This window comes from Protomyctophum parallelum (assembly GCF_964188405.1).
Source record: "Protomyctophum parallelum genome assembly, chromosome: 15".
NCBI lineage: Eukaryota > Metazoa > Chordata > Actinopteri > Myctophiformes > Myctophidae > Protomyctophum > Protomyctophum parallelum.
The window spans coordinates 39743739-39771220 of record NC_139710.1 but is presented as its reverse complement, the minus strand read 5'-3'; the positions used below and the strand labels follow the sequence as shown (position 1 = coordinate 39771220).

General features: G+C 42.4%; 1 protein-coding gene across 1 annotated transcript; it reads left to right on the top strand.

Moving 5' to 3' along the window:
* Window positions 1–316: 316 nt before the first annotated feature.
* Window positions 317–27133, top strand: ptgs1 (prostaglandin-endoperoxide synthase 1). The gene is made up of 11 exons (XM_083785059.1): window positions 317–493; window positions 779–859; window positions 2555–2671; window positions 5449–5589; window positions 13526–13669; window positions 15598–15779; window positions 16837–16920; window positions 19075–19321; window positions 20729–21015; window positions 24289–24436; window positions 24774–27133. Exons 1-11 carry the CDS (start codon window positions 403–405, stop codon window positions 25121–25123), a joined length of 1872 nt encoding a protein of 623 aa, XP_083641185.1. The 5' UTR covers window positions 317–402; the 3' UTR covers window positions 25124–27133.
* Window positions 27134–27482: the final 349 nt, after the last annotated feature.

Below are 27482 nucleotides of genomic sequence, written 5' to 3'. Positions count from 1 at the left end.
TTGGAGGAATTGGTCTTGTGTTTCTCGTTGTAGCCAGCAGGTGACGCTAAATCACTATTTTGTTAAGTTTCTGTACGCAGGCCTGCGAGTTTGGTCTTTTTTCTTTCTTCTTTTTATCCTTTTTTCTTTCTTTCTTTTTTCCGTGTATTTGTTTTTTAGATCACTTCGGCAGCCGACTTCAGCAATTAGGCCTACGCAACATGTTAAAGTGTATTTATTTGAGGACATCATAGCAGGAGGCAGAAAGGCAGGACGAACGTGTGTAACCGCCCATTAGAATAGTATTTATCTCTGACAGTCAGTCAGTGAGTGAGGCCTGATGTTGCAAGTGGTCCTGCATGCATTTTTACTGCATGAGAAGAACGATATGAAAGCCACTCCGTCCGGGATGACTATACAGCTATGACGATGACAGTGACTTCACCATACCTGCTGTCTGCTTTAGGTTCACGACCCACATCCACATATGTGCTGCTGGCGAACATCAAGACAAGTGGGTTAAGAATTAGCTCTGTCTTTTTAACTTTAGTGTTCTCTCTCTTGCAGTTTAGCCTACGAGCATAATGCATTTATTAACGGATCATGCAGCTAATATGTTTTAATATAAATTTGTGTGACTGAGAAATGTTTTCTTTTTTTTAAAGATACAGGCCAGGCTACTTTAATGCATATCTTCATTATATCAGCCAACTGGATTTGTGAAAGTAGGCCTATTTGTAGGCCTGCTGAGTTAAACGGGAAAAAAAATATTAATGGAATTAACGTTTGTTTTCTCCAGTCATGTCCATTTGGGTGTTTTTGTCCTTCTTGCTGCTGCTGCTACAAGCGTCATCTTCTGTCGGGGAAAGTGGCTCCAGTGGTGAGTTAATCTGAACCCGTCTTCACTACCCTACTTAATGACATGCCAGTCTGCAATCTGAAATTTATCTTATGCAATGAATAAAATGATATTTAAGCAATCTGTGTCTGTATAGTAGGCTACTTATGTTAATACAATCAATCAAACCCTTTTCATGTCATGGATCGAGACATAGGGTATTTGAAGATCAACTATATTTTAAAATACACTTGTCTTGAGAACCACTTGTCTTAACATCTGCAGTGTCTTTGAGAAATGTAGTTCTCTAGATCAGTGGTTCTCAAACCTTTTAATGTCAAGGACCCCCAAATTGACACGTATTAGTCCGCGGACCCCCATTTGAAAACATATTCCAGGGATTCTCAACCATTTTAATTACAAGGACCCGAAAGAAGGGACATCCGCAGTCCGCACAGGCGCACACTGCCACTTGCTGGTTCAGAGCAATTTTATTGAGCAACGTTTCGGTCTTGCGACCTTCCTCAGGCTTAATTGGAATTGAATTAAGCCTGAGGAAGGTCGCAAGACCGAAACGTTGCTCAATAAAATTGCTCTGAACCAGGAAGTGGCAGTGTGCGGATGTCCCTTCTTTCAGCACATTGTATACCCCTTGTCATCATCGCTCTAAATTGCCTGCCGGGTGTGCGGAAGTCTTCTCTCTACAATTACAAGGACCCCCCAGTTTGACATGCATTAGGCTACGGACCCCCATTCAATGGCATTTTTATCTTTGGGACCTCACTTTATATTGTAAAATCTATGTTAACTTAACTCTGAGAGTGTACAAATGGAACCAAATGGACCCGTTAGGGTCTGTTTGGTTCCATTTGTCAGTGTCTGGTGCTGGGACTCTGGTGCAACGCACAGGTCCTTGGCCTGGTGAGAGCAGTAGTGGACCTGGTGAGACGTAGGAGGGGCCCAGACAGGAGTCAACCCACAGAGCCTATAGTCCATCCACACGCCAGAAGCGTACCTCCCAGCCCTCGCAGAGTAGTTCTGGAGTAGTTCCAAACGTATTGTGTGGCCCTGGTTTTGCCCTAGTGGGACTGATTGAGGGTAGCTACTGGGACGTAAGTTCTCGGTCCCCACCTTAAGAACCACTGCTCTAGACCCTGGTGATTGACAATTAGTCCTGCCTGAAGCACATAAGGAATTCCAGGAGGTTCCCAGCTAAATTTGTTAATTCACGATGAGAATCGATCGGTTTGACCCCTTCATATATTAACTCTATTTATATCTACAACAAGCTCAACACATTGTGTTGTGAGCTTGTAGATCTGCTATTTCAGAAAGAATCTCGTTTGCATACCCATACTGTAGGACAGGTATGCAAATGTTTGGCTGCCCCCAAGTTAGGCAATTGTCTCCTCCCTTGGCTGCCGTGTTAGGTCAGATGGGTGGGCCACGAATGCTTGGGAACTGCTGTTCTACTGTATTTCTAGATCTACCCAATAAGACAAGCTCTCCTTTACACACACATTCAATAATGCAGAGTACCTGTCATTTCTCAGCTTTCCATGTTCTTGTTTCTCAGTTTTATTATTTAACATAAGGCAAAAGTACAAAATGTGTAGTTTTGTTCGACAGGAGGTCCAGCTCACATAATATCAAACACTTTTTATTTTTTAGCTCCACCTATCATATGACAATAGCACAGTGTGTTTGAAACGAGACTGCCTCTCACTCTGTTCCCAGAAAATCCCTGTTGCCACTACCCTTGCCAGAACTCTGGAGTGTGTGTGAGATTCGGCACTGACCGCTATGAATGTGACTGCACCCGCACCGGCTTCTATGGGGAAAATTGCACTAACCGTGAGTAACCAAATTATGTTTCTTTCCATTCAACTGTTGTGTGTTTGTGTTTGACTGGAGTCACTCCAGGAGGCTATAATGGGCCTCCTCCTCTTTCTCTCTTTAATAATAAACCTTTACCGTAAATGGCGTAAAACTAAGCTCAAAACATAATGACCATTTGTGAGCTTGTGGATGTGCTGCTCTCGCCCCAGCATACATGTGGTTAAAACAAGGACCATGACCAAAGGAAAAAAATGTGAGAGTTTGTGGTTGAGGGCCGATGTCATTTCATGACCTGGCCAATGGGACTTCCTCCAGTACAAATGTTTAGCTTCTTGTCTAACAATGAGAGAAAAGCGCAATTGAAAGCAATGAGTCTTTTTTTCCCGTCTGACACATGATGAACCTCACCAGAAACCACTGGGAGCTGACCGTTTTACAGTACATAACTCACCTTCTAACCAGTCCAGTTCATGACAGCACCGAGCACAGCCATTGAGATAAAAAACAAGTGTTGCGTCATGTTTGTTCACTCCACTAGGTCAATGAGTTTACAGCTATGGCAGATCATTTAAACCAGCGGTTCTCAAACATATTAATTCAAAGGACCCCCAGTTTGGTATACATTAATTGCGAACGCAATGAGCACTAACTATGAGACCCTGCAGATCATGTCTGTGTGTGTGTGTGTGTCTGTCCCGCTGTTACACCACCCGCCCGCCACCAGAGGGCGCAGCTGTATCACACAAAACACACACACGCACGTACTCACACACACACACACACACACACACACACACACACACACACACACACACACACACACACACAACTTAACTTAAAAAGACTTAACTTAAAAATAAAATCTTAAAAAAACACAAAAAAACTTAACTTAAAGGACAACTTTAGTTTTTTTCAACCAAGGTTCATGTTTTAGGTTGTTATTAGAGAAAGTAAAAAATTAGTGTAATTTCTTTTTCATTTGCTGCATTCTTTCGTTTTAGGGATTTTAGCTCTTTTTGACAGGGGGGCGGGGGCATTCGAGCATAGGGCTAAATATGTATTTTCTTACCAAATTTTATGGTGATTTATTTTTGTATTATTTACTATAGTCCTAATAAACCCCAGGAAATTACATCTGGTTACAGAAGATCACAGGATCTACTGAATGTGAAGGTAGCCTACTGGAGGAAGGCTTATACTGTGCATGTATAGGCTCAATATGTCAGTTTGATACATTCAATAGATCCTGTGATCTTTTGTGGCCAGATGTAATTTCTTGGGGTTTATTAGGACTATAGTAAATAATAAAAAAAATAATCGCCATAATATTTTGTAAAAAAATACATATTTAGCCCCATGCTCGAATGCCCCCGCCCCCCTGTCAGAAACTGCTAAAATCCCCAAAACGAAAGAAAGCAGCAAATGAAAGAAAATTAACTCTCACCTTTTACTTTCTCTAATAACAACCTAAAACATGAACCTTGGTTGAAAAAAACTAAAGTTGTCCTTTAAAAAAAAACTTTAAAAACACTTAACTTCAAAAAACTTAACTTCTAAATAAAATCTTAAAAAAACACAAAAAAGTGAACTTTAAAAAGAAAACCTTAAAAAAGTATGTAATTTATTCTAATTGTTATTGCCATTTACGAGCTGCGTTCGCTTCCCGCGTTTGTGTGTCTTACTTGTAATTAAACCCCTATAACACAGAGTGTATGGAACCAAATGGGCCCGTAAGGAATACACTCTCAGAGTTACAGACCTGTAAGGGTTCATTTTGTTCCTAACTATTAGCTAGCTGGGAATCCCTGGAACCCCCTCAAGGGTCCCTTGACGCCACGTTAAGAACCACTGATAAAGAATATTCATATTATTCAACATTCGATAATCTATTGCCAAAGCCAGCTTACAGTTGTGAGTGAGTTAGAGTAAAAAAAAACAGACTTACAGTAATACTGCACGTTTCCTTTCCAAAAGCCAAATGATCAAATCATTACTCACAGTTAAATGGCAGTTGGAGTATACAGTATTTTCCCTATATAAACAAGCAATAAGCCATCCCACGTGACTCCTATGACACATTTCCCTGGATATTCTAAGTATGAGACATGTAAGAGGGAAAGAGGATTTTTCATAATCTTATGTTACCATCTCTTAAATTGAATTAAGTCAGACTCCGCACACTGCATGGATCATGTTCCAAAGTTTAAAATGTTCCATTATCGTTTATGTCCAATGGTGTAAAAGGAACCACTACATTTTCAACTTTGTAGCGTGATCCAGTGTGCAGACTTTATTATATTTGGAATTCTGGCCTCTGCCCAGCACCTGTTTTTTAGTGAGCGGATGTCTGTGCTTTATTGTCTGTTTATGTTACCATCTCTTAAAATTAAGGTTTATAAAAGCTTGAGGTTTATAATTTAGTACTACCAGGGTTTGTTTCTCTTTATCCGTTGGGCCAAAGTGCAACTGGAGGCCGTTTTGGTTGCTACAGATAAGGGGACACATTTTAAATACTGCCCAAAAAAGAAACAAAAGGAAATACATGCCAACAGGCAGATAAGGGGGCTGTCGCTTCGCCTGGCCATCCACAACGTTGTTCTTGGGTCCTAACTTTCTACATCCATTCCAGAGTGTTACCATAACCACTTAAACTCTAGTTGACCCACCAGAGTTCCCCCCCGTTTCTTCCCTCTAGAATAGGGACGTTAGCCGTCGCTAAGCTTGTTTAATGTTATATCAGAGATTTCCTTTTTAATAACATATGCTGAATTGTTCACACTGTGTGTCCGTAGCCGAGTTCAGGACCAGGATTTACCTCCTGCTGAAGCCCAGCCCAGATACCCTCCACTACATCCTCACACATTTCCACTGGCTCTGGAGTCTCATCAACAACAGCTTCCTGCGAGACAAGCTCATGACCATAGTTCTCACAGGTTAGTGGTCCGCAAAGAACAAGACTGGAGATGACTCTAAAGCCATTTCGGAAGATCCAACTGGTGTTGTATGACCCAGCCGGTTAAACACCGGCATTCCGAAGCCCGCTATTACGACGCATCACAATTCCGACTCGTCGCATTACTAACCCTGTCCCTAACCTAACCCTAACTGCACGCGGAAGACACGTAGTCGGAATGGCGGTGTGTCGGAATGCCCAGCCTAGGGGTCACACTAGCAAAGACTACCTTCTTCCCAGTCCCCAAACAGATCCAGTCCACATCGGATAAAATCCTCAAAGTCAAGGATTATAAAGTCCTAAATCCAGAACAAAAAAGCCTTAAATTAGAGAATGCCAGAATTTAAGCAAGGGTTATATCTAGAGTTTACAACAAAGCATACAAAATGACTAATCATAATTCTTGCTAGACTAAGACCACACCGACAGATGAATTGATTTATAGACTAAGCAAACTAATCAAAAAGTACGTATATATTCCTATATGAGAAGGTTGTTTTCCTTCACCAATGCAGTGAAACACACAGTGTACAAATGGATTTGGTTCTAATCTCTCAAAGTTACTGAAGATTTTAAAGTGTACTAGTCTGGGGTCCCAGATACAGTATTTAAAAGAATCCAATTCATATCTAACTCCTGGAAGGCTTGAGAATGACTTGAATAGTGGACTCAGATAAATCAGCTTGCTTACAACTAACGTCTTTCTGCCATTTGCCTCGGTTCCCTTCTGTTATGTTCACAACAAATATTTGGATAGGCCACATTGGCGGGGATTTCGGTCACTTCAGTGCTGCAGCGCTGCTTCAATGGAGCAGACAAGGCAGGTCATGACAGAGATACTGCTGAGCGTGCGTGGGTCGGACAGACAGACACAGTGAGGTAATGTTAGTGTTCTGTGAGAGGCACGGGTTGTTCTCAACAGAAAAAAGGAAGAGGGAGTTCACGGAGGGCTCGCTTCATCTGCAGATGTAAAGCACACACGCACGCGCACCCACACACATGCACACACAGACTACTAGAATTTTTATAGTCACAATAACATCTGCAGCAGCTGTTCCGTTGGACATTTAAATGTTTGCGTGTTTATCCGAGTTGGCCAAATTGCATTTTAAAAATCCTACTTAATCAGTTTATTTCCTGCCATTAAGATACATGGACAGTTAGAGCAAAGAGATACTGCATGCATGCAAAAACAACAACTTTAACTGACTTTACAAGCTGCCATTTCTATTCTGTTGAATAGCGAGGTGCCATTTTAGTTTGAGGAGTGTACACAAGAGGGCCTTATACAAACTGTTTCTTGAAGAGGATTTAATTTAATCCGGTTACCAGGGGGGAGAGAATATAGTCAGGCTGGGTGAGGTGGCCGAAAAGATCACCAAGGGGTGCTGCAGGTGGTGCCATCATGTCATTATTCCAACATCCTGGAATGGTAGCCTTGCGGGGCCAGACTCATATCATGGATTCACTGATGCCTCCTCCCCGTGTAGTGGCCCTGCCAGGCTACAGAAATGGGCCCTATGCACACAGAATTACTCTTCCTACTTCCCCCCTGTGTCTTTAGTTTGACACCAGTAACCATATGGGGCCTGCTTGAAAGTGTTGGTGTGTGGGGATGTGAGATTGAATACAAAGCAGGTTAGAGTATTTTAGCATTCTTTGTAATCTGCACTTCCTTGCTTCTAATTATTATTATTCTCTACGTTAGTCTTTCAGTAATTGTATGCATCATTTCTTAGCACAGTGATGTGCGAGAGAGAGAGAGAGAGAGAGAGAGAGAGAGAGAAAAGAGACATGTAAGAGAGAGTAGGAGTCGGTTTAAAACTGTGTGCCAGCTGATTGCGTCACCAGGCCCACGACTTGCTTCTGATTTAGTTAGATTGTCGGGTGGAAACCTTGTATCTCCATATATATTTATGCTAAATATCAATACTAAAATGGTCTGAATTTTACAAATATTTAACCACTTAATAAAAAACGAGAATCCCGACAATTGGCGTGATTCACAGAACACGGTAATGAATCACTTCACGCCTCAGGGCGTGAGCTATAATCACGGAGCTTGTCGATCTTTTTCCAAATACTTTGAGTTATACCAGGTTGAAAGTGGTTAACATTAACCAATGAAAAGTATTCTGTATTTTGTAAATCTCACAACTCCATTAGACTAGGGGTTTTCAACTGATTGTGAACCAGGGACCACCACCTTGACTAAGGATCAACCTGGGGACCACTGTTGTGTTGTAATGGGATATGGGCTAAGATTAGTGCTTTCGTAACACTTGTTATGGAATGCATCCCATGTCTTATACTGTTTCTCAAACGATGGTCCACGGACTTAACTGATATACAGTACTGACACATGTGGCCCTATCTTGGGCGTGCCTTAACCTTTATCCCTAAACCTTTTATTCCATATTTTACTATCTTGAAAAATACTAGCAGATCTACATCCATACATTATGGCTATTATCGGCTATTTGAACTATTTTAATAACAGTAATAATAGTAATAGTAATAGTAATATATATCACTCATTCTTGAGATGAGGGACAAAAGTGGAAAAAACATGTCCCACACATAAGAGCCTTATTTATGTTAAAAATAAATTAATTCATAAAAATAAAAGCACTTGCAAATTTAAATGTAATACAGTTGTGTATTATTATGCCATTAATTTCATTATAATTGTTTTCATATGCCATCTGAATTAGTTAAAAGCAGGCACTGTACCCCAAAACGCCTGTATTTAGCCTGTCCCCAGCAAGTGGTCACAATTTCAAACTGCTAAAAAAGTGTCTAATACTGTCACAATCACATAAATATACATACTAAATTAAAGTAGATTGTCAACAACATAGCAAACAATATACACAGTTAATTCACATTTATATTTTCCATTAGATATCTCATATCAAATGTGTGTCCCACGTCTCCCGTCAACTCCGACAGGTTTTTTTAAAGTCTTAAATTAATCAGAAAATATTGTCGACAGATTTAGCCTGAAGACTCCTTTTCCAAGTCCCGTTTATATTTGTTGCAACAGTGGAGCACCTGGTCTGACAAGCATTCAATTGTTTGATATTTTAAACAAACAATGTTGATATCAATGAGGTCACAGCTTTTACATGTCAACTCCGTCAGGACATTATTATGATCTTTGTTAAGAATTCCAAAATAATGTTTATTATTTTAGTTTAGGGTTAGGTTTAGCTAACAAATGAAGCAAAAACAAAATGGCTACATTGTACTACAGAGGGTTAAGATGAAAACAAATGACATTTTGTCAACTCCGTCAGACGTCAACTCCGTCACTCCTCGGTTTTGTGTCTGACAGAGTTGACATGTATCTGACGGAGTTGACAAAAGTGTTCCTAAAACAATAAAATTATAGTTTTTGAATAATGGGACATATTCTAATTTGGCACACAGTTAGAGCATGTCTTAAGGAACATTTTTGGCAATAGGGCCATCACAGATTTGTCTCGTGGTGACCATGGCAGCCATTTTCCAAAATTGCCGCCACCTGATGTTATTTTACAATAACTCAAGTTCTACACCACCTCCTAGGATCTTGATTCTGGTGACTAAGGGCGCTTTCACACCCAAAGTTCGCTTAGAAGGTCCGGATCAAGGACCAAGGACCAAATATTTGCATTTTGATTTTGGTCCGTTTGGTGTTCACACTGGACTTTGTAAAGCGTACCAAATATGTAAACAAATGACACGTGGACATGTTAAGCGAACCAAATAGTGAGGGGGAAAAGAACATGAGGGGAAATCACTGTCTACAATTTTTGGGGCAACCTTCAGTCACACAGAGAGAGGAGAGAACAGCAACATGACAGGCAGCAACAACTTGCTATTGCATTCATTCTTATTAATTATTTTATTAGCCAAATAAGAGCAACAGATGAACAGAGGAGCAGGTGTTTGAACAATAATGTGCTTGCTGCTGAATGCTGATGCATAAATTCACGGAGACGTATAGCCTACAACAAGGTATCCCCGATAAAAAGGACTTTTCTTCCATGTGTGCACCTTCACCCATGTTATTTCTGCGCATCAAATCGGCGCCGCGGCGGGCATTTCCATGTCATCTTATGGTTTGGTCAGTTGGTTATTGAGCTTCAAGTCAGAACAGCTCCGCTGCAGCTAATTGAGTTGACCTAGTTTTACGTCTTTTGCTATAGTGATGTAATCAATTAATCATTTGGGACCACCTGTGTATAGCTTATTTAACATTGGCTTTTTCTCGATACCTGCAGCCTGCGCGACATGGATGATTTTAAATATTTATCTGTCTCTGCGTCTCTCCCATATGGGTCTCTCCCCCAGTCCCCTCATGTGCGTGCGCGCCCACGCGCCCACACACACACACACACACACACACAAAAAGGAGGGGACACGAGTTGAAAGAGAAACTCGCATGAAGACTCATGCATCGCAGATTCGCATGCTTTGTCATAACTTTGCGTGGCGGCGGCCGGCGCATGCTTAAAATAAACAGATCTACAAGCTTACATCGTGTGCCATACCGTACACCATTCCATGTCGATAACTTGTACATTTTGCGCATGTGAACCTCGTATGCTGCGCTGCGCCTCGACATATACTGTATGCGTCTACTATTAAAATCAGACTGTCAGCTGTCATATGATCCCCGTAAAAAAATACATGCTTTTTTTTTTTTTTTTTAAGATATTTTTTTGCGGCTTACGCCTTTTATTGATTTTTGAAGGGACAGACAGTAGGCTGACAGGAAACGGGAGAGAGATGGGGGGATGACATGCAGTAAAGGCCGTGTCGGGTCCGGGAGTCGAACCCGCGGCACACTGCGACTGGATTACCAGTCCGGTGCCCAGACCGTTACGCTACGGCCTGGGCCAAAATACATGCTTTTATAACTATAATTATTAATGCAGCCTCACAACTGCCGACGCCCGACGGCTATTTTGCCTATCGTCCTGTATTTGGTCCTCTATAAAGTCCGAATGCATTCACACCAGTAACGAAGCGCACCGTGGTTCGTTTGGAAGCGAACCGAGTCCAGCCTTTTTTAGCGGACCATGGTTCGTTTCTTTGATCCGCACCAGAGTTCGTATGCACGTTCACACCAACCGAACCAAAGGGGTAAGCGGACCATGGTTCGTTTTAAACGAACCAAACATGTCCGGTGTGAAAGCGCCCTAAGACTACATTTTCAAGGATGAGGGATACAGTGGTACAATTTAGATTTTCCCTGTGACCATGGCAGCCATTGTTTTTCAAAATGACCACCAACCTGCTGTTATTTTACCAATAACTCAAGTTTTAGACCACCAAGGATCTTGATTCTGGTGACTAATCATTACATTTTCAAGGATGAACTTTCTCTGGGAGGGGTCAGGGCTTATTTCAGGTGCAGGTTGAGTTGCTACTGACAGGACATTAAAAGGAGGTGGGCTTTCTGGCCTTTGACTTGTCCCTTTCAGGTACAGACGCACAGTTTGACTTCACTGGCCACTGCAGTGTGGCGTTGTATCTTGGTGGCCTCCTGCCAGTGTTTCTCCATCCTTCTCATGAGCTCTGTGTTCTGGGGCTCTGTTATAGTCAACTTACATTGTCTTGGTGGAGATTGCTTTCCTGCAGGGTCCAGCCCAGTCTTGTGCAGATGGCTGCTGGCCCACCTGGAGGACCCAACCTCACTTGTTCGGTTGGTGTGATTAGGTGGGGTGGTCTTCCCCAATCAGGATGAAGGGTTTGACCCTTTCAAACGGCAGTCTGGCCAAGTGTCTGTATTTAGTTGTGAGGCTAGATACAGGATACGATTGCTCCTTACAGGTGAAGGCTCCTTTGATTTGGTAACATTGCTTTGGTTGACATGCTGGGGACACAGAACGACACTGATGCCTTCAGTGTCTGCACATCCTGCCTGATAGTCCTGAAGGCAGATCTTCTGTCTTCAGTCTTTCGCTCACTGTGACATGATTATATGGCCACATTAACATTTCCTAATAATGATGACTCGTTCAGGCAAGCTGGTACAGTGGTACACCCTTCTTGAAATTCTAATTAACTGCCTGTGGAATTTCTTAACCTCAGACTTCCCAGTAATTCTGATAACATTGACACACTTCCAGTGTACAAACAAACAGTGCACAGACGTTTAGTGCACTGTTCTGTTCCGTGGAAGAAAATACTTTGCTACATTACTAAATGCATGGTCAGGGACCACATGCAATACCTCCACGGACCACCAGTGGTCCACGGACCACCTGTTGAAAACCCCTGCATTAGACCCACTGGAACAACAGGTCTTTCTTTTCTTTTTTCATAGTCTCTCGAGGCAGACTGTTCGACTGCAATTCGAAGGAAAAGATGGTGCTTTATTTGCCGATGGATTCTCAGATTTGTTTTTTGTTTTTCATATCATGAAAATGAACCATTTGGACATAAAAGGTTTCCACCTGACCATGCCTCTATAACCCACTCCCTCGTGCATGTCTCTCTGTGCGTGCCAACTGGTAGAGGGTGGAGCGGCCTCCCCTATCCAGACATCCTGCTCATATTTACTCTCTCTCCCATGGCTCCATGCTGGATGCTCCTGCTGGCCAGCTCACTCGTGGATACACGACTTCCACCAAGGAGCTCGGATATATGGAGGGTTTGATCCCTCTTCCTGGTAACTGGGCCCACCTAAGGGGTCACCTGGTTGGAAGTGCTTTGGTGGAGGAAGGGAGGTGGACAGGGGGAAGCAGGGGGTGCAGGTCTCTGTAGCCGTGAGAGTCGAGCATGGTACGAACACAGCAGCTCGCTTATCTCTTACACAGGCCACACCTGCACGAAGTATACACACGTTCCTGTTACTGGAAGGTGCTTCTGATAAAACCGTCACTTACGCTAGATCTGTTTATATATCATGTGGAAGCCTCCGTTTGGCTGCTGAGCAGAATACACTGAGCTAACGCACTATTTCGTTTAACGAATAACCCTGACATAACTCACACTCAAAGCTCTTCTTGTCAGCTCTAATATGAGATATAGCAAACATTTGTTAGTTGACCAGGGTGTCCTCAGCTCACTTCTTTGGCAGCGGAGCCTACCTACATTCCACTGAAGATTACATTCCCTCCTGGAGCAGTTCCACCCCCAAGGATATGCTTTATTACTCTGCCTCGATGGAAATGATTTGGTGCATGTCTACGTTAGTAGACATGCACAATGTAGTATGCACAATGGGATCATGTATGCACAATGGGATCATGCTCCCATAGTGACTTGAGTAGATTACCACCAAGGTGGTCTTTCTATTTTACTATATTCTTCTATCCATTTGTCGGATGTGTGTTCTTTGTTAAATAAATACATTCTTTACATGTTTGAAATTCAAACATAAAGTGTTGGCCATCATAAGGAAGCTGTTTAAAGCTTTAACTAAGGTTCCATCCCAGCAGAGAGAGGTAATTGCAACTGTAACACCTGTGATTGAAATCTTTCTACCGTATGGGACCAAAGATCTAACATAATGCAAGATGGAAACTAGGGTAGAGCTCCGGCGCTAGAAACCCTAGTGTGTGTGTGTGTGTGTGTGTGTGTGTGTGTGTGTGTGTGCTTATGTGCGTGTGTGCGTGGAGTAGTGCTTATGTGTATGAGCTTCAGGCAATGCTTCTTGTCAACCAGTAGGTGTTCTCACCGGTGGGTCAAGCACCGGTTGAGCAAAAAACATTGCCAAAAAAGCTTAACCGGTGGACCGGTTAAGCTTTTTTGGCAATGTTTTTTGAAAATGTTTTGAAATAGCGATAATTAAAAACAAAATGTTGGAAACCAAAAATAAAGGGACCCATACAAAATATGTCCGCGACCCACAAACGGGTCCCGACCCAGTGTTTGGGAACCCGTGCATTAACTGATTCAACTTTGTCTTCTTCCCAAAGTTAGAGCCAACCTCATTCCGAGCCCCCCGACGTACAACTCCAAATATGGATACCTCAGCTGGGAGTCGTACTCCAACGTGACGTACTACACCCGGATCCTTCCCCCTGTGCCAGAGGACTGCCCTACACCCATGGGAACTAAAGGTGCGAGTCTGTGTGGGAAGGTTTAGCCTGTAACACATAATTTTGGAGTGGTTTGGGGGGTTATTGAGGATATTAATTAAATGTCATTTAAAAAAAATTAAATTAAAAAAATATATTTACACTCCTGTGGGCTAATTGTTATGTTTGAGTTGATTTTGAGGTGAAAAGTTGGGATCTAATGTTTCTTCAAAATGAATGTCTTCAGGTCTACCTGCTTTTTTGCTGCGATAATACCGTATATAACATCAATGAATGACACAGAAGTAGGCTATTTAACATCTATATAGCCTAATTCTAAAGTATCTCTTGGGGTATCATGGTAGGAGTTTGAGTAAACTCAAAAGACGAACATTTAATTAAACGTCTGTCTGCTTCTCTGGTTAAATAGCTGGATGTTTGGCTGACTGGTAACTACGTACCTCCTCTGTGGTGTCAACATTTCTGAAGAAAAAGTCTTGCACATTATTCAAGCATCCCTGCAACTCCTTGGAACAAAACTGTTTTATGGCCAGCTCACACTAATGTAACTGCCATTTGGAATAGTGGTTGCAAGTACCGGTAGTTGCAAGGAGTTGCATGTTGCAAGGAGTTGCATGTTGCGATACACTCATGCTTGTACATTAATCTTTTGTAAATGGTGAATGCACTGTATACACTATGCTACTTCTAACTAGTTGAAAGGTTGGCTGATCAACCAGTAAGGATGTATGTTTGAGCCTCTTGTTAGGTTAGCTTATTTTCCACACCTTCACACTTCTCTTTTGAGGTGTGTGTGTGTAATGTTCCTGACTTCCTTGAATGTAACCAAACAGCACCTCTGTGGTGTCAACATTTTCGAAGAAATGTTGCACATACTGTACTGTACATCCATAAATACAATGCACTCACAAATGCACTGGTACATTCATACATTGCAAATGGTACAGTAAATGTAAAAGTATGTATAGGGCATAGCAGTGGGCGTGGTTTTTCTGGTTCCACTTTATAAAAAAATATCAAATATTTTAAGCCAAGAATCAGGCCATCCAGGATCCTGGTGAATCATAAAACCTTACTTTACTACAATTTATAACTGAGTCAACGTTATTTCAAATACATAAGTTCTGTCCAATCCTTTAAAAATTCTAAATTAACTTAGACTTGATTAAATCAGCCCATGGGCAACTTCTTTAATTTACATTTACATTTATTTTATGTTGAAAATGGATTCAGCATCCTCAACAACCCTCAAAACCACTCCAATATTGTCCATAATTGTCACGCAGTTAGTGAAGTATTGTCCATATAAGGTGAAATATTCTCTCTAGCTAGTAAGGGGAGCCAGCAACCTCCCCTTACTAGCTAGAGAGGGTTATGCCGGCATTTCGACATACCCCCATTCCGACCTACCGCCATTCCGACATACTGCCATTTCGACATACTGGTTCACCATGGACCAGACAGTATTGACATGTCAGAGATTTATTCAGGCTTTGCAGATACAGTATTGCATGATGGCAATGGTGAATGATGGGTGATGATTTTAACTGAACAAGAAGAGAGATAGCAGCAATCAGTAGTGCAAACAGTCTTAGATATAAACAAATGAAACGCATCAATAATGTAATGCATCAATATAGGCACAGAGGTGCTACCTCTCCAGTAAGGCACAAATGTTTGTCTGTGGCTTCTAGTTTGCCTATATAGTCCCCAGGTGTGCCACCAACAAGTCAACCTGCTACTGCTCCGCCCCACTCTCAGCTAGAGTGGTGGGGTTTTCTATATAAGGTTACTGATGATTTAATGCAAGTTAACATATACCGATACAGACCGATACTGTACATTTGACAAAACGTTGGGCAACTCAATATTTACAGGTTCACAATGCTACTAATTACACCACTGTATAGCCTAACTTTGTTTTCTTTTTCTCTCTTTTTGTTATTCAGGAAAAAAGATTCTCCCAGACCCCAAGCTCTTGGTTGAACGGTTTTTACTAAGGACAGAGTTTAAGCCAGATCCACAGGGAACCAACTTGATGTTTGCCTTCTTTGCCCAGCATTTCACCCACCAGTTCTTCAAGACCCACAACCGAATGGGACTGGGCTTTACCAAGGCTCTGGGGCATGGGGTGAGATATGGATAACTTTACCAAGGCTCTGGGGCATGGGGTGAGAGATGGATGACTCAATTAAATTAGTCAACCTCAGTAGTGCCCGGTTTATACATAGTTGCACACCGGTGGCTAGCCCATCTACAAGCTCATGACGAGCTATAGAGTGGGTATTTTGGGGCGCAAGACACGATGAGGCTTTAGGCCTAAAAATAACCAGTCTTGTGCTTTAGATGTCAGTACTTTTATAATTGCACAATCTTCTAAATGTGTCGATTATTGATGTGTGCTAGCCCTCCAAGCAGAACCCAATGCTACTGAAGTTTCTGACATTTGTTCGACCCAGTGCATTGGGTCCTGTTGCATCACTACCATGCCACCTGGTACGCGGCCATTCATAAAACATAAACAACATGTTTAGCGCCTGTCTGCGCTCTTTGACGACATTTTTTCGTGTGAGCGTTTCTGAATATGTTTAGTATAAGTACCCATACATGCCGCTGCGAATATCTCCTGTGGCGCGGAAGCCGTTAAGTATTTTTAATCTTTGTTTGACCGATTTGGTCGCTTTGATTCTTCTCTTCCTTCCTTGTTTATTGACACCTCATTGTACCGCCTATCTGGCTAGCTAGTGGCGCTATAGCTATGACAGAGCAGATCAGAGTCAGGGACGTAGCCGCACAAGCCAACCGCACACCGGGAGGCGGTACAATAAACGGTAAACAAACAAGAAGAAATAAAGCGACCAAATCGGTCAAACAAAGATTAAAAATACTTAACGGCTTCCGCGCCACAGGAGATATTCGCAGCGGGATGTATAGGTACTTAAAGTTCCCGAATTCAGAATAACTCAAGCTAAAAAAGGCCGTCACACGGCGCAGATTCAATCTTAGAGAGCATGTTTACTTCCGCGTTCCGGAATTCCCATACTAAAATATAGTCATGACCAGGGACCCAACATAAAACTCATCAAAATTTCAGAAAAGCTTTATGTAGGGTCCCGAAAGGGGCTAGATGTGTGCCTAACTGAACTAACTGATTCATGACAAAATGTCTGCTTCTCTGACTGACCCAGGTGGACGCTGGTCACATCTATGGAGATAACCTTGACCGACAGCTCAACCTCAGGCTTCATAAGGACGGAAAGCTGAAATATCAGGTAGGCTACTGTAGAATTCATTATAAGGCCAGTACCTGTAAGTTGTGTACTGTGTATTGTTGTAGCTGACGTGTTATTCGAGTGCCATATATTACCATTGTCACGGTCGACAATGAGTGAACCCAAATGCAGAACACAGACAAGGAGATGTAGATAAAGTGAACCAAAGTGTATTTATTCACTATTAAACTGAGGAACAAAGCCAAATAATAACTTAAATTGAATTTCACCAAAGCAGGAGAATGCACATGTCCAAAGTAGCAAGGAACATGAGTTGTCGAAGAGCTTGTAGATCTGCTGATCTCTTCTGTCCAGGTTGAAGCTGCATGGGAGGCTGCCAGGCTGACTGTGGAATAGCCCTGGAACATGACTGCCATGATGATTATCATGACAGTCATGCAGAAACTTTGCCCTGTTTTTTGCACTCGCTGCATTTACAAGATTTCCGTATATATAAACAATCAGATTTCAAATATAAAGTACTCACAAAGTGTCCCACGGGTGTTAGTTAGTAGCAGCGCCAGCGATTAGAATTGCTGCGTCCCGCGTTGTTTAATAAAAAGCATTTTTGTCCGAGCTCCCCGGCTACTTTTTTCAAACGGGGTTCGTTTGGGAAATCCACAGTTGCACACCGGGAGCGCACTCGCCTATTAGTCTGTATTGGCAGGGCGGTCAGCGTACCTATATCGAACACACCGAGTGCCACCCTCCTCCCGACTGATAGGGGCGCGTAGTTGAAAGCCAATGGCAAAATAACAGCTCGGATAAAAATGCTTTTTATTAAACAACGCGGGATGCAGAAATTCTAATCGCTGGAGCTGCAACTAACTAACACCCGTGGGACAAATTGTGAGTACTTTATATTTGAAATCTGAATGTTTATATATATACGGAAATCTTGTAAATGCAGCGAGCACAAAAAACAGGGTGAAGTTTCTTCATGACTCTCGTATGAATACGAGAGTCATGAACCATGGCTAACTGTGGAAGAGAGGAGTTACTAGAAGAAACTTGGTCTTAAACTAAGAGCTGTAGAACTGACCTAGTAGTACTAGCTGAGAATATCACTGAGCACAGAGTGTAGTCACAGCCAGGTTTAAGTAGCCAGCCAGGTGATTGCAGGATGGAGAACAGCCAGGTGATTGCCAGGACACGCCTCCCCACAAGCAGAGTGCAGCTACAACCTAAAAGGAAACCAAGCAGAGAGCATAGAGAGACAAAACAAGCCAGCTGCCATGACAAATATATTGTTTGTGTTTTTTACTTTTTTGTGTCATGAAATGCTTTAGTCTGTCACTAATGCAAGATGTAACATCCAATTTACTACAATTAGACTATGAAATCACATACATTCTGTTGTCACGTCACTTGCATCATAAACTGCAATGCAACAGACATCAGTCTTTTTTTTCCCTCCCCAAACTGACTTTTATTTTATTACATTCAGAAGAGCTTGGTGCAACTTTTGCGGGCGATTCCTGCAAGCAGTCTAATCTTAAACTTCTCTGCTCAGAGAGAATTCTGAGAAGGCTATATGAGTTTTAATTCAGATGGCGATGTGAAAGATGATGCATCACAGCTGGCATAAGAGGCGCTGCTGCATTCCTTTTATGACCTGCTTTTAATCTCTGATAAGATTCTGAGATTGGTGCCGAGCAGTGGTGGAAGAAGTACAATTTTTTTTACTTAAGTAAAAGTTGCAACACAACTATACAATACAAGTACTCTGTTAAAAGTAATAACAGGCCTGTAATCAAACTCATTATGCAGAATGTCCCATCTAAAAATCTTTTGTGAATAACATATTTTATAGATGAAGTAATAAAATTATGCTTAATAAAATAAAACCTACAAAGTTACTTAATATTTGTCCCAGAGAGAAGAATTGCATAGACCATAGAGAAATGCTTAAAATGGACATACTCAAGTACGTCAAAATTGTACTTGAGTAAATGTACTTACTTCCCACCACTTGCGGTGTGGACATATGGCTTTTATGAAAGCATCTCTGCTTGACAGAAATTCACGAATACATCCAAGCACGAATTACGACACAGGGAACAAAAAGAAAGAAAGTCGGATGCCTAAATAACACATGGTCTATATGGGAAACGCTGACTGGTACTGTTACGTTACGTGTTCCCCTTCATGTAGGTGATCGACAGTGACGTTTACCCCCCGACCGTCTTGGAGGCCCCCGTGAACATGAGTTACCCCGCCGGCCTGCCGGCCGCCCAGCGCTTGGCCATCGGTCAGGAGGTGTTTGGCCTGCTGCCAGGCCTCACCATGTTCGCCACGCTGTGGCTCCGAGAACACAACCGCGTGTGCGACGTCCTGAAGGCGGAGCATCCCACCTGGGGAGACGAGCAGCTTTTCCAGACCGCCAGACTCGTCATCATCGGTGAGGGATGATGAGAGCTGCCTGAGGCTGGCCGACGTCGCTCTTTTTAGTTTACGTTCGTGTGGGGAAACATTCCCTGACACAGTTTATACTACAGTTCTAAAGATCATCTGAGGGGAAGCGACTGTGTAAATAAATGAAAACACACAGATGTCAGTGGAGATTCCAGGCTGTGTAACCTGGGGCGATTATTTATGATGGATTATCATCACTTGCATTCGATTAAATAGACTACACTCAAAATGATGTAACCTGAATTGATGCAGAAAAAGTTGACCCACAGTTAGATTTAAGGATAATTATGCACTCGCTGTATTATGCACAATTACAATTCTCACTTGAAAATGTACTATTCTTGGCGAGCGACACGGTATGATTATGAATGAGGGTTCACAGTAAGAGACAGCGCGCTGCTGACCTCATGGCCTTTTCCCATGGTTGTCTCATCACTTGGTTTGATCAAGCTAGAATTTCTGGAATTTGTTTCCTGAGCTACTAATTTTTGTGTGTGTGTGTAAAACAATGCAGCACTGTCTTCTGTGGCAGGTATAAACATGACATCCATGGACAATGTTTTTAGGTCACTGTAGGACCTAAAGTTACCTAAAATGCGCTCACACGCCCCTTGATTCGTCTGTGTTTCGTTTCGCTATGACTTGACATACATTACACATAATGGATCAGGGATCTAATATCAAAACCAAGTCCAAGTAGAAGGGGGGTGTGTGTGTGTGTGTGTGTGTGTGTGTGTGTGTGTGTGTGTGTGTGTGTGTGTGTGTGTGTGTGTGTGTGTGTGTGTGTGTGTGTGTGTGTGTGTGTGTGTGTGTGTGTGTGTGTGTGTGTGTGTGTGTGTGATTTAAGTACTCTGGTTTTTAATAAATACATTTTATCATTATTATTATTATTATTAGCAGCAGCTCAAAAAGACAGAGTTGTACTGGTCGACCCCAGTCATGATGGTGGTGACAGTGAGGAGGTGGTTGACTTGGAGGAGGAGGATGTGGTCTTGGATGAGGAGAACGGTGCAGCATTTGTATTATATTGCTTTCTTTTTGTTATTGTATTAGAATGTAGCACAATGTTACTTGCAGTACAGTATCCGAGTGTGAACTGCATGTGCAAAAGGTTAAATATAACCAATATTTGATTGAACCAATCATACTTGTTTTCACCTTAAAATGGAGTGTGCCTTAGTGATTTTCCCATGGTTGTCTCATCACTTGGTTTGACTAATCTTTGTGTCCTGAGCTACTAAAAAAATCCATGTGTTTTTAATATCCACACATGCATTTCCTTTTGGGTAATGTGGATTGTCTGATATTTATGTTTGATAATACCACGATTTAACAGCAGCAAAAAATGCCCTCCCACTCCCCCCCCCCCCCCCCCCGTCTCCCCTGCGTACAGGGGAGACCATCCGCATCGTGATCGAGGACTACGTGCAGCACCTGAGCGGCTACTTGCTGGACCTGAAGTTTGACCCCACGCTGCTCTTCCACTCCCAGTTCCAATACCGCAACCGCATCGCCGTGGAGTTCAACCAGTTGTACCACTGGCACCCGCTCATGCCCGACCACTTCCACGTGGACGGCACGGACATCCCCTACTCGCAGTTCCTCTTCAACACCACCGTCCTCACGCACTACGGCGTGGAGAAGCTGGTGGACAGCTTCTCTCGACAGCACGCCGGAAAGGTACTACTGTACTAGCTGTAGCTGGCCTTGGTCCCATGATGCAGTTACTTGGTCCCATGACCACTATACGACTGGTGGTGTCAAGGTACCGCATGGCTGAAATGCGGCTACTGTTAGGGATGATGTTTGCATGTGTGTGCGAGCGTGTGTGTGTGTATGTATGTCTTAACCACTTTCAACCTGCTGTGCATATTCTGGGCATGGGAAATTCCAACATGTTCAAAAGTTTAAAATGTTTGATCAACAAGCTCACTCACATTTTGTGAGTTTGTAAGTAGATCAGCTATTTTCACAATTCTTACAGCCTGGCTCCGCAGAATCAGTTTGTCTCTATTTCTGCCTGACTGTGTCACCATTGCTACTGTATTATGACAGACCACCATGAGAAGTAATTTTTCTTTTAAACTTTTTAGTCCAAAGTTTGTTAAACGCACATTTAGAACCTTAATCACTTTAACGCTATGAACCCTATCATACATAATTGTTTGTCTATGCTGTCTTTAATTTTGAGCTTTTATGTTTAGTAAATAGCCTTATGTTTTATGTTGCACTGCAAGTGACTGAGGGGAAACGGTATTTCATGTTCTTGATGTATGTAAGTACATCGGGAACAACAAATAAGGTGATTTTGATTCTGATCCTGAACCTTATGACGTTGACTGCGGTCCCCCAGGGGTCTCTACAACGTAAGCCCCTACTTCTTTCCCTCTACTACACCATATCTTTTTTTTTTCATCTCAATTGTTTTTATTCATCACAGAAACAATATAGATGCATCATGAATAAAAAATTAAACAAAAACAAGATGCATGTACATACAACACATAGACACAGACCCAGCGGGGTCCCATGACCAGAAGCAACATGGTCTTTTATTAGTATAGCTTGATCAACAGGTTGATTGATTCAAGACGGGCCTTTAGGCCACAGTGCCGCTGCTCACACACACCCCAACAACACAGAACATCTCACTACGTGCTCCTAAGACTCAACTTGGCTTGTAAAAGTGTCAAGCCTATATCATCATGATAGATAGATAGATAGATAGATTTTATTTCGGTCAATAAAAGGAGTACATTTCATTTCGGTCTTTTTTATATATATATCTTTATGCTGCCAAATGACAATTTCCTTCTGACGTTTTAGGTGAACCTTATTTCAGTTTTGAGATATTGTATTCCATCAACAATTCTAAGAGGATGTGACATTAATTTAATTACTGTTTACTATATGACCAGTTTGAAATATGGTGCACTGTGTGTGACTATTATTGTGAAGGTTGGAATGGAAGGGGCTGGTCAGTAGTTGAAACAGTTTTGTGAACTGAAGAGTGCCAGGGAAGTCAAGACAGGGATTGTGCATCGACTCTTTGTCAGTGAAAAAACCCAAAGGTGGAAGGCAGGAGGCAGGCGAAAAAAGGGACAACTAGAAAAAGTGCCCTTCTGGGCACCGTTCTCCACCAGGATAGGAATGTAGGACATTGCAGTTTGCCTTCATCTGGTGGTTGGATAAAAGGGCAACAAAAGTAAATTAGAGGTAAAAACACTTTTCGGCCAGTTATAGCGCCACCTTGAGGCTGAGTTGAAATTGTTCATGTGGCATTTCTTCCTCGGCCTAGTGGGAATGTGCGTGCACAATTTCACGGAAATCACGCGATGTGTTCATGATTTGCAGCATTTTGTTTGAAACTGAGCACTCCTGTGAACTTTGGAAGCCAATCTTAACCAATCAGGATGGAGTCTGAGAAATCTGAAAGACCCGTTTCGTTGAATGGCTCTAGAGAGACTGTGTACCAATTTGCGCGATGTTTGTTTTGCACAAAGCGGCCTCCTGGTGGCGCTATAACAGGCCGTTCTGGAAAGTTTGGGGCAGAGGTTCATCGTTGGCATGTGTGTGCAAAATTTGGCATCGACCGGGTTAACGGTGGCCGAGATTAGCTGCTCACGGACACACACACACACACACACGGACGGACGGACACACGGACGGACGGACGGACGGAGTGCAAAACATACTCTCCCCCCATGCCTTCGGCCTGGTGGAGACAACTAAAGAAAAGGCAACTCAAAAACATAACTTAATACAGAGGTACAGGGGTCAGCCTCTCCCCATGGCAGCCCTCAGTCAACTGAACCATTCCCCTTTTTATAGTCTACAGACTCCACCCGTGGCTAAGTAATCAACCAAACCCAATGTACTAGCAATCCACCCAAGATGTTCCCCATAATGTAATCAGCTCTTCAGGTACCACACCCCACACAGGCTTCAAAGCAGCATCAGTGCAGATAAACACAAGCATTTTAAATGCCATGTCCCACCTTCTGTGGGACTAAGAATCAACATGTCACAAGCATGCAATATAGCATAAATACAATAAATGTGTATAGTTGAACAATGAACATCATAAATACAATGAATATGGATGTATAAGTATGTCTCCCCCATATCTTGCAAGTATGATTGAACCCTATGCAAACCCTCCCGCGCACTCAGATCAGCCAACGCAGGGAAGCTGGAAGTACCCTCACTAAAAACGCCGGGACAACGCTCCACACGTCCCAAACTATTCTCCCTTCAGGCTCCAAAACTGTGGAATGCACTTCCCATTGCAGTCAGAACTGCAGCATCACTCCCAATCTTCCGCCGTAGTCTGAAAACCCACCTTTTCAGACTCCATCATGGCCCATAGCACTTACCCTACCCCTTAGATAGCATTTCTGTAGACTTAGATAGCATTTGATACAGACTTATAGCATGTTATGTAGACAGCACTATAATTGCATTGTATATAGTCATAGCACGCCATAGTACATATGTATAGCATAGTAGTATATATATATATAGTTTATATGTATAGTCTCATAATATAGATATTCCACTGTTACTTTCTTAGCTTACGCATGTTTCATGATAAATGCTTTTTTGTGATGTATTCCCATGCTTTTTGTTCTTGCTTAATATAAGTCGCTCTGGATTAAGAGCGTCTGCTAAATGCTTAAATTGTAAATTGTAATGAATGTGTATTGTTGAACATTAGACAATTAGTCTGTCATGAATCAACAAAAGTTGTCTTATTCAAAATCGAATGAACAGTGATTGTTGTTAACAGTGAAGAAATGCTGAGCTGAAAAACATTAACAGAGTTCTCCGGAGTTTTATCATGCTCAGCTGATCCACGAGTTTATCTAGGTGGGGTGTCCCCGCTTCCTCTGTTGATAAGCAAGAAAGCCAAAGAATATTTCATCTGAGTAAAATGTGCCCGTTGTCTCTCAGATTGGCGGCGGTCAAAATATCCACCCAGTGGTGACCCACGTGGCAGAAGGTGCCATCATCGAGTCCAGAGCGCTGCGTCTACAGCCCTTTAACGAGTACAGGAAGAAGTTCCACCTCAAGCCGTACACGTCTTTCTCCGACCTGACAGGTGAGCCTTATTATCGGCCTATTGCACAGTGGTGTACTTGAGTAAAAGTACAAAAGTATTGGCATCGAAATGTACTCGAAGTACCAACAGTAAAAGTACTCATTATGCGGAATGTCCCAGTTCAAGTTTTCAAATGTATAAAAATCATTTGAAAATAGCAGATCTACAAGCTCACAATGCATTGCATCGCGACGCATTGTGGGCTTGTAGATCGGCTATTTTCAAATGTGGGCTCTGTGTGGGGTGTGGTACCATTTTTGTCTAAGTAGGAAGTTCTGATCGCCATTTCATGTAGTTGACATGGTTTAATACTCAAGTCGTGGCCTTTTCCAACCAGGAGAGACGAAGATCGCCAGGGCGTTGGAGGAACTCTACGGAGACATAGATGCCCTGGAGTTCTACGTGGGCCTCATGCTGGAGAAAACGCGTCCCGGCGCCATTTTTGGAGAGAGCATAGTGGAGATGGGTGCTCCTTTCTCCCTGAAGGGCCTTCTAGGAAACCCCATCTGCTCCCCGGAATACTGGAAGCCCAGCACCTTTGGAGGACAGGCGGGCTTTGATATAGTCAACTCGGCCACACTGAAGAGTCTGGTGTGCCTCAACACCAAGTGGTGTCCTTATGTAGCCTTTAGCGTTCCAACCAACGCAGAGGACGAGATGCCAAGGAAACCATCCACAGAACTATAAAAAGGCCTTTTTCACACGGGGAGCCAGCTAGGGTTCGATTTTAAAACAAAAACAGAGAGTTACATGTTGTAATTGTACAGTAATTCTTCACACGACGATTGTGGTTTAAAACAAAGATACATTTTTGATTTGATGAATTGTGAACAGATAATGGTGAACAGTCTGACAGTTCACCAAAGGAAACGCATGCATTTAATTCAGTTCGACCAGAAGCAGGGATAAAACATAATCCCCAATCAGCCACAAAACTGAACGATGTCAGATCAATCATGTCAAAAGCAGTCAGTCCCTCCCAGCAAACCGAACCCTGCGGGGGAATGACACCATCGTTTTCTATGGGGTTGTTGGATTTCAGTGACATAATGTACAGATTTTGGGGTTTGCTAGGCGTGTATGAACGGAATTGCAATTCCGTGCCATTTCACTGTGTTTGGGTGAGACTGGGTAGTGGTCAAAGCCTAGCCTGATTGTCAGTGGAGTGGGCGTGGTCTATGGGCTGGAAACCAGGCTAGGTCACTACTTTAGTGCACTACTCATGATCCATGGGGTGCACTACTACTACTACACAGTGCACTATTCATGCGAATGCCATAGACGTGTTTCTTACGGGTGCAGTACGTAGTTCAGACAACACAAGTCATTGGTTCCGACAAATGACAACCCACCTCATCTCCTAACCTAACCATAACCGCAAGCACGGGAGCAGACGCTAGTCCGACATGCGGATGAATGTCTGACTAATGCCCTGTCTGAAAAGCGTCCACCTCCCGTTTCTTACGCATTGTGTAAAATAAAGTTCAACACATTTCGACCCAGCAGTGGGCGGCCAGTGTGCGCATGAGACGAGCTTGTCATTGCTCATCTACCGGCCCGCAAGTCTCTCATTAAACATGAATTACTTGGTGTTTCATTCGCTCCCCGTGTGAAAAGAACTTATACTGATGATAATGAGCCATTCCCAATGCTAAATTATTAATTGTTACGATATACATGTCTTTATTTTTGTGAATTTAGTTTGGGTAAATAAACAGCCATCTTTGTACTGAAAGATATAATATGAATTTATTTTTCTTTCAATTTAAAATACTAGAGCGGTGCCCGTTGGAGCCTCTACAGCGGTGCTCGTTGGGCACTGGCCCACTTGGAACGATGCAAGTTGGAAATGAATTATGTCTGTGTCCCTTTTATGCCCATATATGGAGTTCTTTGTCAGGCATGCCCAAATATGGAGTCTATGCAGTCATCAGAATGATGTCAGGAACAGGCCAGCTCCATATATGGGCATACACTGGGCAGGAGCCCTGTCCAGAGCCCCTGGACAGGACAACCGTGGGTCCGACCGACTCGACACGGGGCATTGCACCCCTGTGTGGTGGGGTGGAACACAACATCATTGTATTAATTTAATGGCGTTTCTTTTTTAAATGTGTTTTTTTTTAAAGCCATTTCACAATAGTGTGTGTGTGTGTGTGTGGTGGGGGGAGTTTGGGAACTACTGGTATAGATTAGATGCTGAAACATTTAATCATGATTAAATCATGATTAAATAATGTCAGTCTGCTATAGTCGTGTGAAAGATGAACCGAGCCTGGTAGTCACTGGTCAGGCCAGTGGCTGCAGCTTAGATGGAATAAATACAGTATCATCGTTTTTAGAGAGTCGATACCTTATGCCCCATAATGTGTGCAAAAACAAATCTCAAGTCAACATGTGTTAATAAAGGCTGTTTATTAATTGTATATAATGATTTCTCCCATTCACATTGTGCACACAGAATTGTGTCTTCTAGAGAAATAATGGAGGCTTTCAGCAAATATCACGGATTTACAGTAAGTTTATCCTAATAGCCTAATAGCACAACCAATATGTAATGTGGTCTAATCATTTCATGTATTTATGGTGGTGATAGAGTACCTTTAAATACAGTTACTAGTTATTTATTACATATTTTATACACATATTATTATTTTTACAGAAAAGTGTCTCTAAGTGTCCCTAGAATATAATATCTTTAAATATCTCTGCTGTCAGGAAACCACCACCAAAATGTTCATTTTTCGGAAAATGAAAAATACTGCCTCATCAAAAAAAGTGTGAAGTGAGGGGCGCTAATAAAGTGTAACTCATGTTGATTGGGTGAAACAAACGGTGCCAACACAAACATTAAACGCCATTAACAATAAAGAGACAATATGAAGTTATGAGGCACATTATGACGTAAATTTTCCCTTCATTGTTTACAAAACAAACATTCAACTAAAGACAAACATTAAACCTGTATATAGGACAGTTTGAGGTTCCAATGAAGTTAAGATGTTTTGTTCAAAGCGCTTTTTACTTTACTTTTCATTGGTTCAAT

Coding starts and splice junctions, on each gene's coding strand:
- ptgs1 (XM_083785059.1), top strand. CDS start 403: ATGACGATGACAGTGACTTCACCATACCTGCTGTCTGCTTTAGGTTCA. Junction 2,672..5,448: donor TGGGGAAAATTGCACTAACC/GTGAGTAACCAA, acceptor GTGTGTCCGTAG/CCGAGTTCAGGACCAGGATT. Junction 13,670..15,597: donor TACACCCATGGGAACTAAAG/GTGCGAGTCTGT, acceptor TTTGTTATTCAG/GAAAAAAGATTCTCCCAGAC.